Below are 21010 nucleotides of genomic sequence, written 5' to 3'. Positions count from 1 at the left end.
AGAATTTAGGAATGCTCTGATGGCACTGTGCTCTTCTAGGTTATGGCTGCTTTAGCTTATGCTTTGACTTTTCGGGAAATAAACCCAAACAAGACAATTGCCCCAGTCTGATTCACTGGTTTCTGTGCTTACCTCTGCCTGATTTTTCTGTCCCCACTATCACAGAATCACTAGGTTGGAAAAGACCCACAGGGTCATTGAGTCCAACCACTCCTATCAAACTATGCCATGTTGCAGCTGGTCCTGCAAATAATTTCTGTATTTTCTGTTGGGTCTACTTCTGCCCTTTTCCAGAAAAGATGTAGAGGGGCCCCAGCAAGATAAAAACAATCCAAATGACAAGCTGGATAGGATTTTTCCTCTTCATGCACTGTCAAGAATGAAAGCTCAACAGAGCTCAAGTCTGTCCTTCACACAGAATTGTAGAACCCTCTAAGTAAGACTGGCACATGCAGTGAAGGAGCAGGACTTGTAGGTAGTTCCTAGAAAAAGAAGAGGACTCTATCAGCTTGGAAATTACACAAATCCTGTAAAAATGCATATTTGTGTTGCTCCTGAGTAATGTTGTTAGCTTAGAGCACACAGTACTTGCTGTGCAACAGGATTTGAGGATTTAGTAGTAAAGATCTGGAATAACATGTAAGATGCCTTGTCTTAGAGGACACTTAAATGCATGGAGAGTACTCAACATTCTCTATTTTATTACAGTTTTGTGTTCCTTTGAGATTTATGAAATTCCCCACAAACTCAAATGCTGCAATATGGGAATGCTTTTAAATGGGCAGTTAAATGGGATGTAAGGGAAAATTTTAAACAATTAAGTGACATTTAATAGGTATTGAACATTTCTTCCTTATTTGTGCTAATGGACAGCTAAATTTCTGACCTTTGTTTTTAAAGGTTACATCAAGCAAGATGGAGCTGTCAAGAGAATTAATAAATCATTTTGGCTTACTTTTCTTTCAAGATCATGATGCTGGTGTACTCTCTGGTAAGTTTTACAATGTGCTTAACCTAGCCCTCCCTTGGAATTGTTTTGTTGGCTGCAGTGACCAAACCTGGAGTTTGAACAGAGCTTGCACGAGCCTGCTCAGGCTGACAGACCCATCCTGTCTTACAACCCCCCGCCAAGCCCTCTCCCCACACAGCTTGAAATAGCAGTAGTGAGGACAAAGTATGGCAACAGATCGTGTGGTGCAGGGGTGAGCCTCTCACATATAAATTTCGAGTTCATTCCAGTTTACCAGACGTGCAACAACTTTAGCACATGGGAACAGTTGGGTACATCTTAGAATCGCAGAATCATAGAATGGTTTGGGTTGGAAGGGACCTCAAATTTCCAACTCCCCTGCCATAGGCAGGGACACCTCCCACTAGATCAGGCTGCCCAAGGCCCCATCCAACCTGGCCTTGAACCCCTCCAGGGATGGGGCAGCCACAGCTTCCCTGGGCAACCTGTGCCAGTGTCTCACCACTCTCATGGTGAAGAAATTCTTTTCTTATGTCTAGTCTCAATCTGCCCCTCTCCAGTTTATACCCATTGCCCCTTGTCCTATCACTACAAGCCTTTTTAAAAAGTATCCCCCGATTCCTTGTAGCCCCTTCAGGTACTGGAAGGTCACTATAAGGTCTCCTCGGAGCCTTCTCTTTTCCAGGCTGAGCAACCCCACTCTTCTGGGTAGACATTTAGTCAGGCAGCCATACCTGCCTGAAACAATTCTGGATTTGCAGATCACACGCTGAGTTCAGCAATGGGACAGGAAACTCTTTTGTTACATTCATAAACAACGCCTGTGGCTCACTTTCCTTTAGTTCATGACAAGTTTCCTTAGTGGATAGAAACCTAAGTTTAACCATGATGGTACTGAACAAGCTGTAAATCAGGGTTGTGAGTCTCTTTATGGTCATAAGATTTTAAGGGGCACTTCTGTCCTCATCGATCTGCTGATGTCCTGTTTCCCATGCGAAAGGGTGTGTGGATGAGGCAGGACCCAGGCCTGGATGGGGACAGACTCAGGACGCATCAGAGAACTGAATATATTCTTTGCTGTTGGTTGGAGTAAAGCTCGGCATTTCAGCCTCTGTGTGGCCTTGGCTAGTCATTTAGCTTCTTAGTTCTCTCATTCCCGTGAAGAAGTTCTTGCTCTCCTGAACCTTTTCAAGATGAAGGTCTGGTAGTAAACCCGGGCTTACTCAGTGGGGCAGGAACTTTACTGTCTGTCTCTTTTTCATTTATCATTCCCCTACGCTAGACTCTCTGGCTGTGAAAGGTTTGTCAGAGTACACAGAATCCCTGACTGTTCATACGTCTCAAATGTATCTGGATGTAACACATTTTATATGCTCTTTTACTACCAATGAAGTGAAAAGTTTTTCAATCAATTACGTACCTTTGATATTTGCCTGATTTAACCCCAGCTGGCAATTGAGCACCACACAGCCGCTCGCTCAGGGAGCATGAAGGGGGAGAGAAGCAGAAGAGAAAAAAGTGAGAAAATTCATGGGTTGAGATAAGAACTGTCTAACAATTGAAATATAATAATAACAACAACATCAACAATAATAAATTGTAAAGAAAAGGAAAATAACAAAAAGAGATAATTCAAACCCAAGAAAGACAAGTGATGCAAACGAAAAACTATTGCTCACCACCAAACGACTGATGCCCAGCCTGTCCCTGAGCAATGATCCTACCCCCTGCCACTCTTGGCTCCCCCAGTTTTGATGCTGACATGATGTCATTGGGATGGAGTCTCCCTTTTGCCACTTGGGGTCACCTGTCCTGGCTGTGCCCCCTCCTGGTTTCTTGTGCATTCCCAGCTTCCTCACTGTCAGGGCAGTATGAGAAGCTGAAAAGGCCTTGACGTAGTGCAAGCACTGCTCAGCAAAAACTAAAACATCAGTGTGTTATCAACATTATTCTCACCATAAATCCAAAACACAGCACTATACCAGCTGCTAGGAAGAAAATTGCAGCTGAAACCAGAACACCTCACAAATACATCAAGTACAAATGTGACCCACAATTTACTGCCAAAAAATATTTAGATACTCACATGCTTAAAATCATGCTTAAGTGTTCTGCTGAATTGTGGTATTGGCTTAGAATGAAACATTTCCAGGTTTGGGCTTTTAGACATAACTTTTTAAAAGTGTGCAGGAGAGCAGCAACCTCTGAAGAGTGATGGGGTTTTCTTGCTGTACATTACAGTGCTTTTGTCTGGTGTTCTACTCAAGAAAAGCACCAGTCCTGGGAGCTTGTATCCACAAGCAGAAACATCTACGCTGCTTAACCGTGTGCTGAGAGAAGGCTATTCTATAAGAACATAGTCTAAGAGATAAGCTATAAGTGATAGCACTATGTAAATTTAGACTCAGAGAAGTGAGGAAGATAATTAACCTGTCACTTTACTCCAGAATTTGTATTAAGTTCTTTCTCTTCTCTAAAAGCATGTTGCTAACCACCACTAACCGATGAAAGTAGCGGGGCTGTTTCACTAGACTTCACCAAATGTCTCTGTGGTTTTACTTTTCCCAGCGGTGAAAAAAGTGGCAGACTTTGAACTTCCTTATATGAGTCTTCAGAGCATGAAAGAGTTGCACTGTAAGCTTGGGATCAGAAAGTGGTGAGCAAGGAGCTTAAAAGGAACTACCAAGGTGCATGACAACTTCCATAAACAGAGAAAGAAATCCCTTGAGTAACTTAGTTACAAAGTCTCTAAGCCTCAGCAGCTCAACTGTTTTTCTGCCATGCCAATTTGTTACTGGAATTGACTGGTTTCTGTGGCCCTGCTGTTTTCAGTTTTATCACTGTGGTATTTCTGAAGTGTCCTTTACTGCTATTTATTCTCTCTCTTTCAGAATCTGTAGAGAGGTACTTTGTGGCTGCCTGCCTCCTAATTTTTATACCTGCATAATGCAGTGACCACAATAGGGAATTTACCTTCAAACAATACAGAAGAAAAGTTTGAGTTCTGAGTTGCGAGCTGCAACTCGGGGCAGAGATGGGTTACTTTTTATCAAAAGTGCTCATTTCTATATATTAATAAAACAAATACCTGGGGCCATGGCTTGAACATTTCTTCTGGTAAGTGATGTGTCTTACGCAGCAGAGCATTCTCCCCCTTTCGTTTGCTCAGACCTCAGGCTCCCCCTCAGTTATGCTGGTCGAGCTGCGTGGGCAGACATGGTGAACTGGACTGACGAGCTAACCTGGCCTAGAAATAAGTTGCTGTTTGTTTTTCATTTGGTTTTGCTGGCCTATTTTTGGCCTGGGTCAGTCCCCAAGTCTTGTTTGCTGTGCAGCAAAGAGTTGTACTGACTTGTGGGTAAGGATAAGCCCCAGGGACAGAAGTCTGGCTTGTCAAACAGTGCCCTGATGGGGCAGTTGGGCAGCGGAGCTGAACGGGTCTAATGCCTCACTGCTCTGGTTGTGGCCTGGTCTACTTCTCCCTACACTCAAAAAGAAAAAAAAAGGAATAGATTTCTGTGGGGTTAGTGGGCTGAACTGGCTGCATCAGCCGAGCATCAGATTCCATTCCCAGCATGTGGCTGGGAGCAGAAGAGGAAGAACAGACCATGCTTTTGGGTGGCAGCGAGCAAGTTTGCTTGGCTTGAAGGTACACAGAAGCCTGTTGTTTGCTTCTAACTGGTCTTGTTTAAATCTAGTAGGCTAGAGCTTGGCTTCTACAAACCTTTCTAGGTTTCCCTGTATGTGCCCTTACGAACCGGAGAACCTAGGAGCCTAATGGAAGCACCGCATGGTTCTAAGCCATGACTGTCAGAGTAGATACTGCTCCATCTAGCACTGCTTCAAAGCACAGAAACGGCAGTCCTGGAGTTGTTTGCTGCAGGAGGTGTATCACCGGTGTAGTGTGAGTACCAGCACAGCTGTACCAGCCACAGAACCTGCACCACTCTTATCTTACCATCATGCAGACTGGCCCAAGATGCTCTTCAATAAAATGGCTCAAGATAGACATTGCAGCATGGCACTTGGATAACTGAATATTTAACTTGTTTTGCTGCTGTGCTGATCTAATCCTGCTGCAGTTCCACAGTAGCTGGCACCGCAGCTAGCTAGCACAAGACTAGCTCTTGTAGCCCCGCACTGCAGCACGGCAGTGGGTGCTCCCAGTCTTACCAGCTGTTATGGAGACAAACCCTGAGCTGTTTGAGAAAATGAGGAGGAAAGCTTTAGCCCTAAATCATAATTGCTGTGTTTGGTGCCACCCAAATCCAAGTGGATCAACTTCACTTTAGTTTATTTCCCTTCCATTGCAATGTATAAAGAATAAGTACATGCTCTGAGGTCACAATTGTTTGGCTTTGGGGGTTTTTTTAATCTGGCAAGTACTGGGATTTTTCTGGGTTGTGCTCCCTTCATATTTAGCTGAAAAATCAAACCACTACATTTAGAAACATATCTTCATATTGAGTCATTTTTTCCCTTGGCATGGAAAAGGTATATGGATCCTTCTCTAGATACACTGCTGATGGACTGTAGAGCTTTGTAGATTCACTCTATATGCAGGCAAAATTGAAAGGTCTTGGCAGGTAAAACGGAAAAGTCTTTTTAATTTTAAAATTTAACTTTCCCACGTTAATTTAATCTGTTATACAAATTCTTGAAACATTTGTAAATTGTTCTTGTTTAACACCACTTCTTTTGTGCTTTTCTAATTCCTGGTTTTACTTATTGTTGATCATGGGTTTTTTCCTTCAAACTCAAGTACTAGAGGTTCTAACTCAGCTGTTTTGTGCATGGGAAAAGTGTTGCACAAAAAACATATTTAGTCATCCATCCATTCTGTTTTCAAGTCTATGTATGTATTTGTATGTCTCTATATGTAGTCATTCTGACATAAGAGCATTTGAATTCTGAGCTCTAGGTGTGTCGAGTTGTACTAGCTTTGGAAACTGTTAATTCAGGAGGAAAGAACAGTGTAGAGTGAAGTTGTCCTAAAATCAAAGGCCTTGTTTAAAAAAAACAAACCTTCTGAGTGTTTGTGTGAAAGCAAATAGATTTTTGCTGGCCTTTTTGCTATTTTTAAAAATTCTTTTAAGGCAATCCAAGAAGTTAGGAGGAATTTGATTAAACCAACAGAAAGGCAGATGCAGGAACTTGAATTTCTGCAAAAAAAAAAGTCAACAAAGCGAAGGTAAAATAGTATTTTAAAACAATATGAACAGATCAAAGGAGTGGGTTTTGAAGCAATGATACTAGGATTTGCCACTTTAAAAACAGAGCATGGTTTTGTGGAGTAGTTTGAGCTAGAGAGCCAGGTCTCCTACCTCCTGGTCAGATACTGAGCCACTTAATAGAAAAGACGGTTCCTATCTCTGCTAGCATTTTAAAATATCCCAATGGGATTACTTGAATCGTAAGGGCTGGCAAGGAATTTTTGACTGTGAATTCTACTCTTCTCTGTTTGCTAAACTCAGGTGCAAATGTTTGCAAAAGTTTAGGAAACTGGATTGAAATTCAGACTGCTGGGACTGCTGTTCTCAGTATTTCTTACTGTTTAGTTTTATCTCTTCCCATCATCATTTCTGGTAGTATCCAAAAGATCCAGCCCATCATATCCAGTGGAGAAAAAGAAATCAAGTATTTAAGCTGGACTGTGAGTGTTATTCTCCGAATGAAGCACTGACATTATGGTGAATCTGTGTCCTCCCAGGAGAAAGAGTATTATGAATGCAAAAGATTTCCCTTGTAGCCCTTTAGAGTTTTTTTCCAGATGACTAGATTTCACTCATGTTTACAGTAATTCACTTGAGTTCTGTCTTTTTGGTACAGTTCTTGGAACTGATTCAAGCAACAAAGTTCTATGGATATGTACAGCTTGATCGTTGCTTTTGTGCCTATCCAGAAGAAGGCTGCTCAGTTGATATCTATGTCAGTAATGATGAGATTAACTGCTGCATAAAATTATCTACTAACCTAACCAAAGAGACGAGCCTTAAAATCAACAGGTTAAGAAGTTGTCATGTTACTTTTCTTATAAGTATTTCACTGACTTTGTATCCAAACTCACTTTCTCTTCATGAGAAGTAAGGCTGTTGGGGGAGAGGAGGTCTGTTTTAAATCCCATCCGTCTGCCCACATTCTGCTCCAAACCTCTCCACAAATGTATTCTCTTGGCAGCCTTTACAGCAATAAAACTTCTTAGCCTTTCTCTGCTGTTTTCTCCCTTCCCTGGTATTCCATATCATACTTTACCTGCCCCCTTCCTTTCTTTTTGGAGATAGAGTTAGCAGAGAGTTCTGTGTGGGAGTTAAAGAACTGCTTTAGCCAGCTTTATGCTTGTAATGACTCCCCCTTCCTACCTCCCACTTGCTCCCTCCCTCAAGTGAAGTGTTCTGGTACAGATCCTCAGCTGTTTTGTTTATATACTATCTAAAATTAACCTGATTGACTAATTCTGATTTAAGGCTGAACACCTGAATGCTGCTTTTAGCTGTTTCTTCTGTTCATTTCTTGTTTGGGTTTGTTGGTTTTGGGGTTTTTTTGGGATGTTATAAAGGATGGTGAAGGCAACACTCTGGAACTCAGATTTGAATACAATGATTCAGGCACTTGGCAGTGGATAATGTTGTCCACAAAACAGGTCAGTTCTTCATCCTTTTAGGAAAGGATCAGAGTAAAGTGTAATCTTACAGCCATGGGGGATCTTCAAAAGCAGTGAGTCCATCTCTACCAGAGTGCAGCAGCTGCGCTTTCAAGCAGGGTAGCCTAGGGATAGAGTTATCTGGGGGAAAGCATTTGAGTTTCTAGTATAAGAGGAAGGGGATTATTTTTTTTATTTTCTGTTACAGAGAAATGTCTGGCACTCAGCACAAATTCTGGAATGGAGTGTGGAAAGGTGCCATTTATTTACTGGACTCAGTAAGTATCCAAAATCATTATTTGGTCAGACCAACAGAAGGTCAACAACTCCCATTTTCCACAATAAATCCTATTGTTCAAATATAAATACACACCACTTTAACACAAGTTAATGGGGGATGTGGTGTCATCACGTGACATAATAAGTATTTTTTTACCTATAAATCATTATTAAATAAGATTTTATAGGGTGTCATTACTCCCATTATTTCAGGGCAGCTCTTTAAAGAGAAAGGTATCCAGGAATTCAAGTCATCCATCTGTGGTTATACCTAGAAAATAATCTAGGCACTGCAGCACCAATGATGGCACCAGTCTCAGTTTAGGTACAAAGCTTCTATAAAAGCTATCAAGCCTGCTATTCAAGTAAACTGCTTCTCTTGCTTCTGAGACCTAGCCCCTCCCCAGCAGCAGGCAGGATTAGTACAGTCTAAATGCCTAATAGCTAACACATGACTTCTGAAATCTGGGGTGATGATGCAGTTCACACAGCTATTTAGTAAGTGTTAATTTTCTGTCACGTTCAACTTTCATAAGCTGTAACGATTAAGATTTCTAGTTTCTTTGCTGTTGCAGAACAAAAAAAACCCTAGAATTACATCAGTAATAATTATGTTGTAAAATCTATTAGAATTACACTTGATGTAGTGCTTTGTTGGTTGGAAAATCTGTGTCCCACTTTCTTCAGAAGTGTGAGGAAGAGCTAAATCATAGAATGGTTTGAGTTGGAAAGGACCTTAAAGGTCTTCCAGTTCCAACCCCTCTGCCATGGGCAGGGACACCTCCCACTAGATCAGGCTGCCCAAGGCCACATCCAATCTGGCCTTGAACACTTCCAAGAAATGCCAGAAATGTGCTGCTCTGTGGAATAAACAAGGATTTAATCCAGGAGTCCACTGTGGAAAATGTAAAGATTAGGTGTTCTAGAGCTTAGTCAGAGATATCTCTCTATTCTATCACCAATCCTGTAGGATATTTTATCTTCGATTCAATCTCTCAGTGCTTGGCACCCTATGTGAGATGATTCCTTTTGGAGAGTAAGCAGTGAGATGCATCTCCAGGGTGCAATTCAGACCTCACCTTGGGCTGTATCATTCCAAGGAGTTGTATATACTCATTGTACTGCATAAAGAACTAAGAACAACTCCACTACTCTTTGAGGTGCCTCTGCCAGATACCTAACAGGTGGGATGAATGCGTACCACTGTGTTCATGTTAGCTGTGCAGAATACGACCGTGAGCTGGTCTACAAAGAGCTGTGGTCATTTTTGTAACCACCAGGGCTTTGATTTTCAGCAGTGCTGAGTGCATGCGAACTCCAGCTTGCTTCATTGGTTGAAGTGGTTTTGATGCTTATAGTGCCACATTTGGTTAACCTTATTTAGCCTTTGGTGTAATTCAGCAGCCTTTAAGGTAGAAGCCACAGACAACAACAGAGAATAACTTGCCTCAAAAAAAGCAGCCATAAAATCCTTGTTCTTCACTCTGAACAGTGCTGTGAGAGTTAGTCCTGCTGAGGCTGGGCTTTAAGCAACTGCAGGTAGTTTTGTGCACTGTAAGGGTGTAAAGGACAGAATAAAATAAACTGAATTACAGAAGTAACAGTTCAGTAGTTAGGGAGTGTAATTTTCTAGTGGAGGAGGAATGGAAGAGTCAAGTACATCTTTTAATAGAAGAAATCAGAATGTTCTCTCGTTTATCCTCTTCAGGCCTTTTTGCTCAGTAGCTGCTTGAAGAAAATGATATCAGAACAGATGATGAAGGCAGCCAAAGAAGGCCAGGAGCTGGTGAGTGTGTGTGTGTATGCTGGTATCTGAATTTGTACTTAAAAGCCTGGCAGACCCTACTCTATCATTCTTTCAAATGGGCTGAGAGAAGTCCCATTGAGGGAAAGGATTTTGCATGCTCCAGCATTTCAGAACAGAATTAATTGGTTAAAAAGTACATCTTTGCTTAGTTTTACTGAAATAATATTCTGAATATTAGAGATGGTTTAATCATCATAGTTTTAACAATCTGGTTTACATTCTCTCTCCTTGATTCTCCTCTAATTTTGCAGCATATAACAAAGGTTATCTGTGGCATAATCTTTCAGTGTTCTGCTCTACCCTGTTGTATCCATTTCTGGCTTTTATTTTTTCACCACTTCACTTGCTCGCTCCATCTGCTGCAATGTTAGGCCAATTTGAGATCTGTGACATTCACACCGAGAAAATTTCTGGTTTTAAACAGAAGCATTAATAAAATAAAAATCTGATTTGTAGCTATAATGCTTATTTTGTGTAGGCCTTTAAGGATGAAAATATGTTTTGAGACTTGTTATTTTTAAACATAATTTCCAGCATTAGTAATGCCTTTGTTTAACCTTGTGATATCTAAAGACTTCTAATATCTGCTAACTGAAAACTTCTGAAGAGAAAAAGGAAAGGAACACGTGTGATCTACTAGACCCGTGCTGATTACTGTGAGCAGTGAGGCTCTTTCATAGCTTTAAACTGCAAGTAATGCAAAACAGAAGACCAATTTTAATTTTGGAAAAGATTTGATCTCTTTCATTCTAAGTTTATTTACAATGGAAGTACAGTAAACCTTTAATTTGAAGATGAGCATTCATTACTTAAATATTCACCTGTTGACAGAACTCAGGTAGCCTGGACTAAAACAGAATTATGATAGAAGGGTAAATAGGCCAGTTCATTTCCTACACTTTCTGTTGGGTTTATCTGAATGCTGATTTGCTCAGCATCTTTTGTTACAGTATTTGGGGAAGCATTTAAGCTTATTCTAAGTTCAAATTTTTCAGTCTGTTTACAAGAACAAGATGCCCGAATCCACGAAAAATAGTAAGAAATCCAGCACCCAACAAAAGCAGGTTAGTGAGGGAGAAATTGTCTCCAAAATGTAAATATGGTGTGTCTTACTTGCTAGTAGTGTTCAGCTCAGCCTCTGTTTTTCTGGTCAGTGAATCATAGAATGGTTTGGGTTGGAAGGGACCTTAAAGGTCATCGAGTCCCAACCCCCCTGCCACAGGGAGGGACACCTTCCACTGGATCAGGTTGCTTAAAGCCCCATCCAACCTGGCCTTGAACAGCTCCAGGGACGGGGCAGCCACGACTTCTCCAGGCAATCGGTGCCAGTGCCTCATCACCTTCACACTAAAAAATGTCATCCTAATATCTAATCTAAATCTCCCCTCTTTCATCTCAAAACCATTCCCCCTTGTCCTGTCACTGCACTCCCTGATAAAAAAACTCTCCAACTTTCCTGTATCCCCCTTCAATTATTGGAAGGCTGCTAAAAGGACTGTCTGGAGCTTTCCCTCCTCTAGGGAGACTCCTAATAAATATAATGGGAATTTTTTTGCGTAGAAACAGGATCTAAACTTGTATTTGGGGAGGAAGAAGAGGGCGAGACATGTCTGAATAAAAATTTTATTTTAGTTTGATGGATTTAATGACAACTCGTTTAATTTTATTTGCTTATTGCACATGTTTCTGAATGAAACATTTGAAGTTTACAGAAAGCCAGACCAAGGTTGTATATTTACTTGCAGCTGCTGATGTAGCTGATGTTTATGCACTCATTTTTCCATGTAGTTCAGAGTTGTACCCATTTGCAGAATCTGACATGTTATATATCTATACATATACATTCCTCTAATATAAAAGAGGTAATTCCAAGTTCACATACCGGAATCAGTATTCATAGCTAATAATTCCTGAAGAGCTAACTGGCTAACAGACGTTGCTTTTCCAAGTAATTTGTTGAATATGAGATAATAAATAAATGGTAAGAGAATAATGTAAAGTGAATTAAAATGAATACATTACAGTGCATGATTGGCCACAGGAAATACTTCTGAAAGAGGAAACCAAAATTGAATCTGAATTCAGGAAAAAGTAATGCTGCCATATATTCAGAAAGAGCATAAAACCAATCACTAACTGTTCTTTACAAGCAAATCTATCAACTGATGTGGTGGGTGGGTTTTCCTGCCCCTTTCTTTGATGTGCTCTGTACTTGTCGCTGCTGGAGACCAGATTTTGGTTAGGCACGACCTTCAGTATTCACAAATAACCTGCAATTATAATAAGGGAGTCAACACTTTCTGAACAGACTTGTATCCGTGATGGAGACTGAAGGATGCAGTTCAGTGGGTTCGCTGGGGTATCACTTTAACAAGGACTAAGTTGCATGGCACTCTGCACTTGATGCGGTTATTCTGACTGGAACATATTGTAAAATACCCCCTCGATTGTTTGCCTTCAGAACAGGATGGACTGAGAGTGCTCCCTATGTATTTTTGTGAGGAACGCAGCCTTGGACAGTGTAACATAAAACCACTGAGCTCATCAGCTGTGTCTTGCTGGTGCCCTGTCTGCTGCTGATATGAAATTGAACTAAGAAAACTGCAGTTGATAATTAGAATGGAGTTGTTTATTAAAGCAAGTCAAGGCATACTGTTGCTTTGCCTCATTTCACACAACAAGTTTAAAGTGGTTTAGGTCCTCATGGACCAAGCTGGGCTATCAGACAATTAATATAAAATCTTAAACCATTCTTAGCTCCTTTCTAAACGCTGTGAGTGCAGGAGGCTCCGAGGAGACCTTATAGTGACCTTCCAATACTTTAAGGGGCTACAAGAAAGCTGGGGAGGGCCTGTTCACTAAGGCTTGCAGTTACAGACTAGGGGGAGTGGGTATAAACTGCAGAGGAGCAGATTTAGACTAGACAGAAGGAGGAATTTCTTCGCCATGAGAGTGGCGAGGCGCTGGTACAGGTTGCCCACCACCCTCATGGTGAAGAAATTCCTCCTTCTGTCTAGTCTAAATCTGCCCCTCTCCAGTTTATACTCATTGCCCACAGGCCCTCCCCAGCTCTCCTGTAGCCCCTTCAGGTACTGGAAGGTTCTCCCTGGAGACTTTTCTTCTCCAGGCTGAACAAGACCGACTCTCTCAGCCTGGCCTCGCACGGGAGGTGCTGCAGCCCTCTGATCACCTTCGTGGCTCTCCTCTGGACTCATTCCCTACGGGCAGGGGCTGTGTGTATGTGTCTCCCCCCCCGGGTCCTTCCTCCCGCCGCCCCCGCCCCGCCGTGCAGCCTCCGCCCAGCAGGGGGCGCGCGCGCCTCCCCGCCCCGTCCCGGCTCCTTCCCGGCCGGCCCTGCCGCGCGCCGCCCGCCGCCGAGCGCCAGGTACGGGGCGCAGGTTTTGGGGCGGGGGGGATGGGGCGGTGTAAGGCGCTGCCCGCGGGGCGGGGGGGGAGCAGCGGGAGCGGGGTGGGTTTGGGGGGCGATGGGGGCGAGAGGCAGAGACACCCCCCCCCCCCCATCGCTGCTTTGTAGGAGGTTGTGCTTACGCTGAGAGGATAGATAGGGACAACCCCGAGCTGGGGGGGGGGGGGGGGGGGGGGCAGGAACCAGGGAGGAGCGCGGTGAGTGATAGTGGAAAGGAAATAAGGTTTCCAGGTTGGAAAAGGCCTCTTGGATCATCGGGTGCAACCGTTCCGATCTGCTACTAAAGCGTGTCCCAGAGCACCTCGTCCACCCGTCCCTTAAACACCCCCAGGGATGGTGACTCCACCACTTCCCTGGGCAGCCTGTTCCAGTGCCCAATGACCCTTTCTGTGAAATTTTTTTTCCTGATATCTAGTCTGACCCTCCCCTGGCACAGCTTCAGGCCGTTCCCTCTCGTCCTGTCCCCTGTCACTTGGGAGAAGAGGCCAGCACCCTCCTCTCCACAACCTCCTTTCAGGTAGTTATAGATCCATCAAATCTGAGCATGAAAAGTTATAAAGTTACTTCTTGAGGGGCTGGAACTGGGTGATTAAATTAAGGTCCCAAACCATCCTATGGTTGTATGAGTCTTTCAAGATCCTACAATTCTAAGAATCTGCAGTGCTTTCAGTCTACGATTCTCACAAGAATTTGTTCTATGATTCTTTCAAGATGCATCTTGAGAACAGTCTCAATAAATAATGACTAAAGAACAATTAAACCCAGCAATCTTGAAGTAACAATTAAAACTGGGACCTGTGCTGTTTAGTATCTTTATCCGTCATTATAGGCAGCAAGATCGAGTGCACCCTCAGCAAGTTTGCAGATCACACCAAATCTAGTGGTGCAGCTGTCACACCAGAAGGACAGGATGTCATGCAGAGGGACCTGGAGTGGCTGGAGAAGCGGGTCTGTGGGAACCTCATGAGGTTCAACAAGGCCATGTGCAAGGTCCTGCACCCAGGTCAGGGCAATCCATGGTTTCAATACAGGGTGGGGGATGATGTGATTGAGAGCAGCCCTGCGCAGAAGGACTTGGGGGTACTCATTGACGAGAAGCTCAATATGAGCAGGCAGTCCACACTCACAGCCCAGAAGGCTAACCGTATCCTGGGCTGCATCAAAAGAAGCGTGGCCAGCAGGGCGAGGGAAGTCTGCCCCTCTATTGCTCTCTTGTGAAACCCCACCTGAGTATTGTATCCAGTTTTGGAATCCTCAACATAAGAAGGATATGAAGCTGTTGGAACAGGTCCAGAGGAGGGCTACAAGGATGATCAGAGGGCTGGAGCACCTCCTATATGGAGACAGGCTGAGAGAGTTGGGGTTGTTCAGCCTGGAGAAGAGAAGGCTCCGAGAAGACCTTATAGTGAACTTCCAGTACCTGAAGGGGCTACAAGAAAGCTGGTGAGGTGGCTTGTTACAAAGGCTTGTAGTGATAGGACAGGGGGGAATGGGTATAAACTGGAGAGGGGCAGATTTAGGCTAGACATAAGGAAGAATTTCTTCATGATCAGAGTGTTGAGATACTGGCACAGGTTGTCCGGGGAAGTTGTGGCTGCCCCATCCCTGAAGATGTTCAAGGCCAGGTTGGATGGGGCCTTGAGCAGTATCCACTGGGTGTAGTGGGAGGCGTCCCTCCCCATGGCAGGGGGGTTGGAACTGGATGATCTTTAAAGTCCCTACGAACTGAGACTATTCTATGGTTCTATGAAAACTTTACTGTTTCAGTTTGGTAGTGTTGAAGAGCTGGGAGGCATTGGCACTGTAGAAGAGGGATACTGTTTGATCCTGAGAACTCAGGAGTGAAATGAGTACAATAACAATTTAAAGAACAAGGGCTTGCAGTCACAGATTTGCAAGCACACAATTTACAGAAGAAATTATTGTAAGTTGAAAGCAACAGAAAAACAAAGTACGAGTTAGGTAGTTACAAGATACGCAATTGTGGAAAAAGCAAGTACCAACCTATGATGATCCAGAAAAAGAAGTTACTGTTATCCCTAAACAAGACTCTAGAATACTTAATATAATGTTAATCATTCTCAGGAAAAAATAAAGTGGAACAGATGCAGGAACATGTGCCTAGAACAGGTAGGAAAATTAAGAGTGTGTTGAAGTAATTATTCAGCTTTTTTAATTTTGCAGTATAAAGGCCTTTCTATTGAACCATTAAGGTAAACACTGTGAAGGGAATAAATGGAGCTAAAGAGTGATGGATAATTTAACGTAGATTTTAAGATTAATGATGTTTGAAAATTTCTAGCCACCAGAGAGCACTGATGTTCAGGAGCAGCCTTTGAAAGGTCAAGGAGGAGCAAAAGCCCAAAACATTTTAAATGATAAGTGACTGGTTTGTAGAAGTAATGCTTTTGCTTGCCGGAGCAGGGGGCTAACGTAGTGTTATCTAGACCTGTTTTTATTTTGTCTGTTTATAAAATAGATTATTAATAATAACTTGTTAAATGTTTTTTAGAAAAAATATTTTTAGTAATGTTTGCAGTCTGAATAGCAGGATTTGCAACAATCAGAAAACAACAGCACCAGTTAATTGCTCTCTTTTTGAGTCGAAGAGAAGGCATTAAAGAGTAAGCTGAGATGAGTCAAAGACTGAAGTGTAGTACGACCATCTGCTGACTTCTTCAGAGGCATGTTAGTTTGCCTCTGCAAGAGGGGACTGTACAAACAGTTCTGATCTGCATGCAGCGATAGGTTTCCTCTCAGCACGTTTTGGCATCCTTCATTTAGAGTTGCCTCATCGGCAAGAGAGTGAGGGATTCCAAGTGGTGCCTTAAGGTGACTGTATTACCCTACCTCATATTTTTGTGCAGTTAATTTCTGAATACATGCAGCCTTGAAGGCCTCATCTGCACCCCAGGACCTGAGACACCTGGTTGTCCAGGGCGTGAATAGTAGTGGCTCTTCTGTGGTTTGGGGTCTGCTGGAATTTTGAGGGCTGTTTCTCTTTTCTTTAGAACAGGCTGTCACTTGGTTGCTTCCTACATAATCTCAGTTGTGGATGCTCTGCTTCCAGATGGGTCAGTTAATAAGCACATAAAATGCTTCATAGAGCATTGATTTATATACATTAAGTGAAATATGTGATCCTGGATGCGTTTGACTTTCTGTACAGACTATTCATAGCATGCTGTTAGTGCAGCTGGCTCTGGCAGGCCTGTCTTGAGTGCTTTGAGTGGGTCTGTTCCACCAAATTTCAGTCGTTAGTGTTTGCTGAGATTCTGTCATCCCCTAAGTCAAAAGCACGGATACAGAAATATTCAGGTTTGTTGTGGTTTGCTTTACTATTTAAAGATAATACTTACTAAATATGGGGAGAAGAGTTTATCTTGTGCAGTACTTTACTGGAGCCATGTCTATGTTTAGAGAACTTAGATTCTGTCTTTAGTTCATATATCCACACCACCATTTTTCCAAGTGGTATTGCTTTGTTTTACTCTATCAATAAAATTTCAGTTGGCTAAGTGGACGAGAGCTGCTTACACACCACTTTTGTCACTCAGCAAATTTCTCACATCCACGTAATGCAGCTACATCAGCTGAATTTTATAACATAAACTTAAAGGAATAAATCTTCTTTTGTTAACTGATGGGGTTATGTTTCCCAGAATGCCTATGGCCTCTTACAGTGTCCGATCAGCATAATGGATGGAGACAGAGAAAGGGCAGCAGCATGTTTCAGAGGAGGCTTGTGGTGTATAGGTTTCCCATGGATGGTGTTGAACACTTGTCTGTGTTCTTCACCTCAACATTCTATGTGTAGAGAGGAACAAAAGCTGTTCTTGCTATAAATTAGGGTGTTAGGGACTGGTTCTGCCTGGTACATTTTTAGAGGTTTGCTATGTCTAAGCCTTCTCAGCTTTTACTGAAGTTTACTGAGTAGGATGGTAGATGCAGGCAATGTGATTCATACTGTCTGAAGCATTAAAAAAAAAAAAGTACCACTGGAGGCTTTTGAGGAGACTGGGTGTTTATAGCATAAAGGAGATTTCTTACATGCAGAAATAGTTGAGTTGAAAAATTAAAAGGAGGGTGAATATAAATTGCCAAAAAAAGGAAGGGGTCAGAAAAGTGGCACAAGAGCTTCAGTGTACATAAAGGTAACAAGATATCAGGTAGAATAATCCTAAATCATGTTTACGTGGTGTTGAACTTCTAACTGGCAGACACCACTCAAGAAGTTCCCTGAAAAACTCAGCCAGAAAAAAGCTGGTGGCAGCCAGAAAGCCAAGGAAGTGTGGTGACTTGTCTGCAGGAACGCTGCAGAGAAGACAGCACCATATTGCTGCTCCAGCTTGATGCACCCACTTCTGGGTAATGTTTGTGGTTCTGGTCTCTGCATCTGAAGAAAGACATGGTGGGTTAGAGAAGGGCTACCAGAAGGGCCTAGGAGGTCAGCTTCCTTAGGAGGAAAGATTGGAAAGCCAGGATTGCTTACATTAGAGAGGAGATGGCAGGGGCATGATCAAGAACGGTTGGACTCGATGATCCGGTGGGTCTCTTCCAACCTGGTTGTTCTGTGATTCTGTGATTCTGTGAGATTAAGGCAGTGGATGAGGTGTGAGTTGCTTGTCCACTCTTGCAGCACTAGAATGGGTTGAATGCTGGGCTGTTGGGAGGGTGGTTTCAAGTGGATACAGGGAAGGACTTCAGCAGGGGTCATGGGAAGCTGTGGAGGCAGAGAGTGTGAGCAGGTTCAGGAATAAAACTCATGGATAAGAAGTCCATTGAGGGGCTGGTAAAAGGAGAAGTCAGGGAGGTCCCCGGTGTCACCATAGAGGCTGCTAGGAGGCATTTGAGGGACGGGCTGCAGAAAACAGCAAAGCTCACGTGCTCTCCCGAAGAAGGATCTCTGACTGCCAGTGTTGAAAGCAGAGCGCTGAGCGAGCTGTATCAATCAGATCCAGGACAGCAGTCACTGTGAACTTATAATTGACCTCTTCAGTGGAAGAATTTTAGTTCTGCAGGGTTCAGTTCTCGATTCTAAACTGTTAGCATTTCCATGAACAGCCTAGAAAAGGCAATGAGTGACTGAAGTGTTTGCCAATGGCACGGGTAGTAAAGATAAGGTCAACTATGAAGAGTTGCAACTATGAAAAGGGCCCTGTAAGACTGAGCAACTAGATAATATAACATAACGTAATGGCACATGAATTCAGTGTTGGTGGAGTGATTCACATAGCATAGAAAGCATCCTAACTTCCCTTATGAAACACTGGGCTCTCGTTAATGAGCGGTATGTTGTAGTTATGAAAAGTTCCATGAAAATGTAACCACAATGCTCAGCAGCAGTCAGAAAGGTCAATTAGATAGTAAATATCATTGGGAAACAGGTAAAGAACAAACCAAAGGGCCTTGCTACTCTACTGTGTTAATCTGTGGTTCATTTCAAACACCTTGTGTGGTGTTGCTGTTCATTGCCTGGACACCGGCTTTCGTTTTCACTATCAAGTCTCTTAGCAGTTAATATGTTATCTAAAGGCAAAAGTTTTCCTTGTACACATGATGTCTTTTGTTTCTAGGCTGAGCAGGATCCATTCATGCGATTGGTAAACATCAGTTGAGCTACCTGACGCTCAGGTTCCCTAAATACAGTTTCAAATTCATCTCATGTTTTTCCAGTCATCTTCCATTACATTTTTTATCAATTCCAGCCTCTGCAGTTCAGAAGCTTAAGGCTGATCTCCCTGGTTCTCCTCAGACTTTCCAGTTGTCCTAGGAACCTGTAGACTGCTGATTTACCCTTTCTGCCCCGTAACACACAGGGCTGGGCAGGCTCTAATACTACAGCTTTGCCTACATGGAGAAATTTCTTGACCCTAAGCATGGTGAGGTAATTATTCATGAAAAATGACGTATATTTTTTAATATAAAAATTAGAAATAAAACCTTAGTAGTTTTACCATTTCATTTTACCATGTCACAGTGTGGTCCAGTATGATACGATTAAGTATTTAATTGACGGGCTGATAGTTAGGCTTGTTTTGCTTAGAGAAGAGCAAGATCTAGGGATATCTTGCAGCAGCCTTCCAGTGTTTAAAGGGGGCCACACGGGAACAGCAGTTTGGATTTCAGAGTTCTCTTTTATCAGGTTTTATAAAATCTTACTTTCAGGCCTTCCATTATTTTTTTCTCAGGAAAATTGAGAACACAACAAAACCTAGACCAAGCTGTCCGAGTCCCTTTCCAGCCGGGTTTGTCAGCCCAGCTGGTGGCACTGTTCCTCCAGGTACCGCTGCAGGACCAGCCACAGCCGCTGAGCACTCCCTTTGCTCCATCGCTGTTGCCTGCTTTTCCAGATGACCGCTTCAAGGTCTGCAGTCCGTTTAAACACAAACATTTCATTAGGAGTGGAACGAATTTTCTCTAGTCTGTTGAAAAACAAACAAATAAACCAACGACAAAACAGTATGTGATGACCTTCTGTATTTTCTTGACCAACATGCGTTAGCACCCTGCATCTTCCCAGCAGAAACTAAGAAGGAATTTGCATAAAGGTTTGTGAAGAGGTTGGTGATTATGACCTATGTAAGTGATTTAGTAACTTTCTATAAAAGCAGATGTGTTCAAACCAATCACAATGACCAGCATAGGGCTGCAGTTATTTAGTGATTCACCTGAGCCAGGTATGGGGAGGTAAAGTTACAGGTGATTTGAAGGAACCTGTGAATTGCCTTTCTTCCTAAGTGGTTATTTTGCAGGAGATGAAAAATAAGCAAGGCTCAAAAATACTCAAAGGCATATTTGATAGAAGTTAAGGGCACTGAAACAGGTATTGTAACTGAACTACAAATTAAGCCTAGTAAGGATAACATTTTGTAAACCAGCTTGTCAATAGAAGTACTTTACAAGAATGGTCTCTTTCCCGTTGTTCCCTTGTTTTATGTAAATAAATACACAATACATGCACTGTATTATCTGGGGAAGCATTCTGCAACCCTTGATTGACATTTGAGAACTTTATTTTTTATCTCATAATGTTGACATACTGTACAATGACGAGCAAAGCTCTCTCTTTCCCAGTGCTGTTGTGTGCTGATTCGTAAAAGATCGGTAGTAGTTTTGATTTTTTCATAAAGCACTTTGTAGCCTCTACATGCAGAGCACTGTGTCTGTGCAGTGCCCCGAAGTGTCTGCTTACAGCATGGTCCTGACATCAAGAGACTATACCTATGTGTCTCATCTCTGCAAAAGGGAATGGGAATGACTGAAAACAAGTGACAGAAATAATGTTCTTGAGTTAGCACTTACCCGTGGATCTGGCTAGAAACAGGAAAGAAGAGGTAGGTCTGATGGAATACCTTGAATCCAGGAATTGTTGAAAAAATAACTATAGGCAGGGAAAGTGCTGCAAAGTGCAGCTATGTGTAAACCAGACATCTTGCTGTATTGAATTTGAGATGCTGCTTTAGCAGCAGATCCATATTAGGGGAGCAATAAAACTCTGTTCCGGTTGGACTGCATAGATAAAGTTTTTTGATAGAAGATACAGAGCTGTCGGTGAAACTTATGTAGATAATGGGGTTCTCTCCTAAACATAAATGGCAGCCGATTTTCTACTAAATGTAACATTAATTCATTTAAGTGACTTCTCAGTAACTTACATGTAATACAAGTATGCATGAAAACATACCAAGGAATTTCTCCCTCAGCCTACCTAGAAAGGGGAAGGGAATAATGTATTTGGGTTTACATTTCAGCATCTGATCAGTGTTCACAGGATACACAAGCAGAGTAAAGTGGTTTGGTTTTGTTTTTATAATTATTAAATTAAACCTTTAAAAAAAATGTTACCTTGTCTTTCCAAAGAGAGCTTGTGTTCACATAGTGTTT

At 42.5% G+C, this 21010-nt stretch overlaps 2 protein-coding genes across 2 annotated transcripts in view; both read left to right on the top strand.

Annotated features, from left to right (window-relative positions):
• The window catches only part of SNX31 (sorting nexin 31), a 23230-nt gene extending 8889 nt beyond the window's left edge, over window positions 1-14341 (top strand). The window contains 12 exon segments of the mRNA XM_069853181.1: window positions 901-991; window positions 3539-3626; window positions 5465-5508; window positions 5511-5533; window positions 6067-6138; window positions 6141-6161; window positions 6800-7004; window positions 7516-7610; window positions 9598-9681; window positions 10710-10760; window positions 11329-11422; window positions 13953-14341. Coding sequence (XP_069709282.1) covers window positions 901-991; window positions 3539-3626; window positions 5465-5508; window positions 5511-5533; window positions 6067-6138; window positions 6141-6161; window positions 6800-7004; window positions 7516-7610; window positions 9598-9681; window positions 10710-10760; window positions 11329-11422; window positions 13953-14341 — 1257 coding nt within the window.
• The window catches only part of ANKRD46 (ankyrin repeat domain 46), a 20951-nt gene continuing 13001 nt past the window's right edge, over window positions 13061-21010 (top strand). The window contains exon 1 of the mRNA XM_069854429.1: window positions 13061-13081. The gene's annotated coding sequence lies outside the window, so the exon portion shown is untranslated. The remainder of the gene's footprint in view (window positions 13082-21010) is intronic.

The sequence above is a fragment of the Phaenicophaeus curvirostris genome, chromosome 3, assembly GCF_032191515.1.
Source record: "Phaenicophaeus curvirostris isolate KB17595 chromosome 3, BPBGC_Pcur_1.0, whole genome shotgun sequence".
In the NCBI taxonomy this organism is placed as follows: domain Eukaryota; kingdom Metazoa; phylum Chordata; class Aves; order Cuculiformes; family Cuculidae; genus Phaenicophaeus; species Phaenicophaeus curvirostris.
This window is presented reverse-complemented; position numbering and strand designations above follow the sequence as displayed.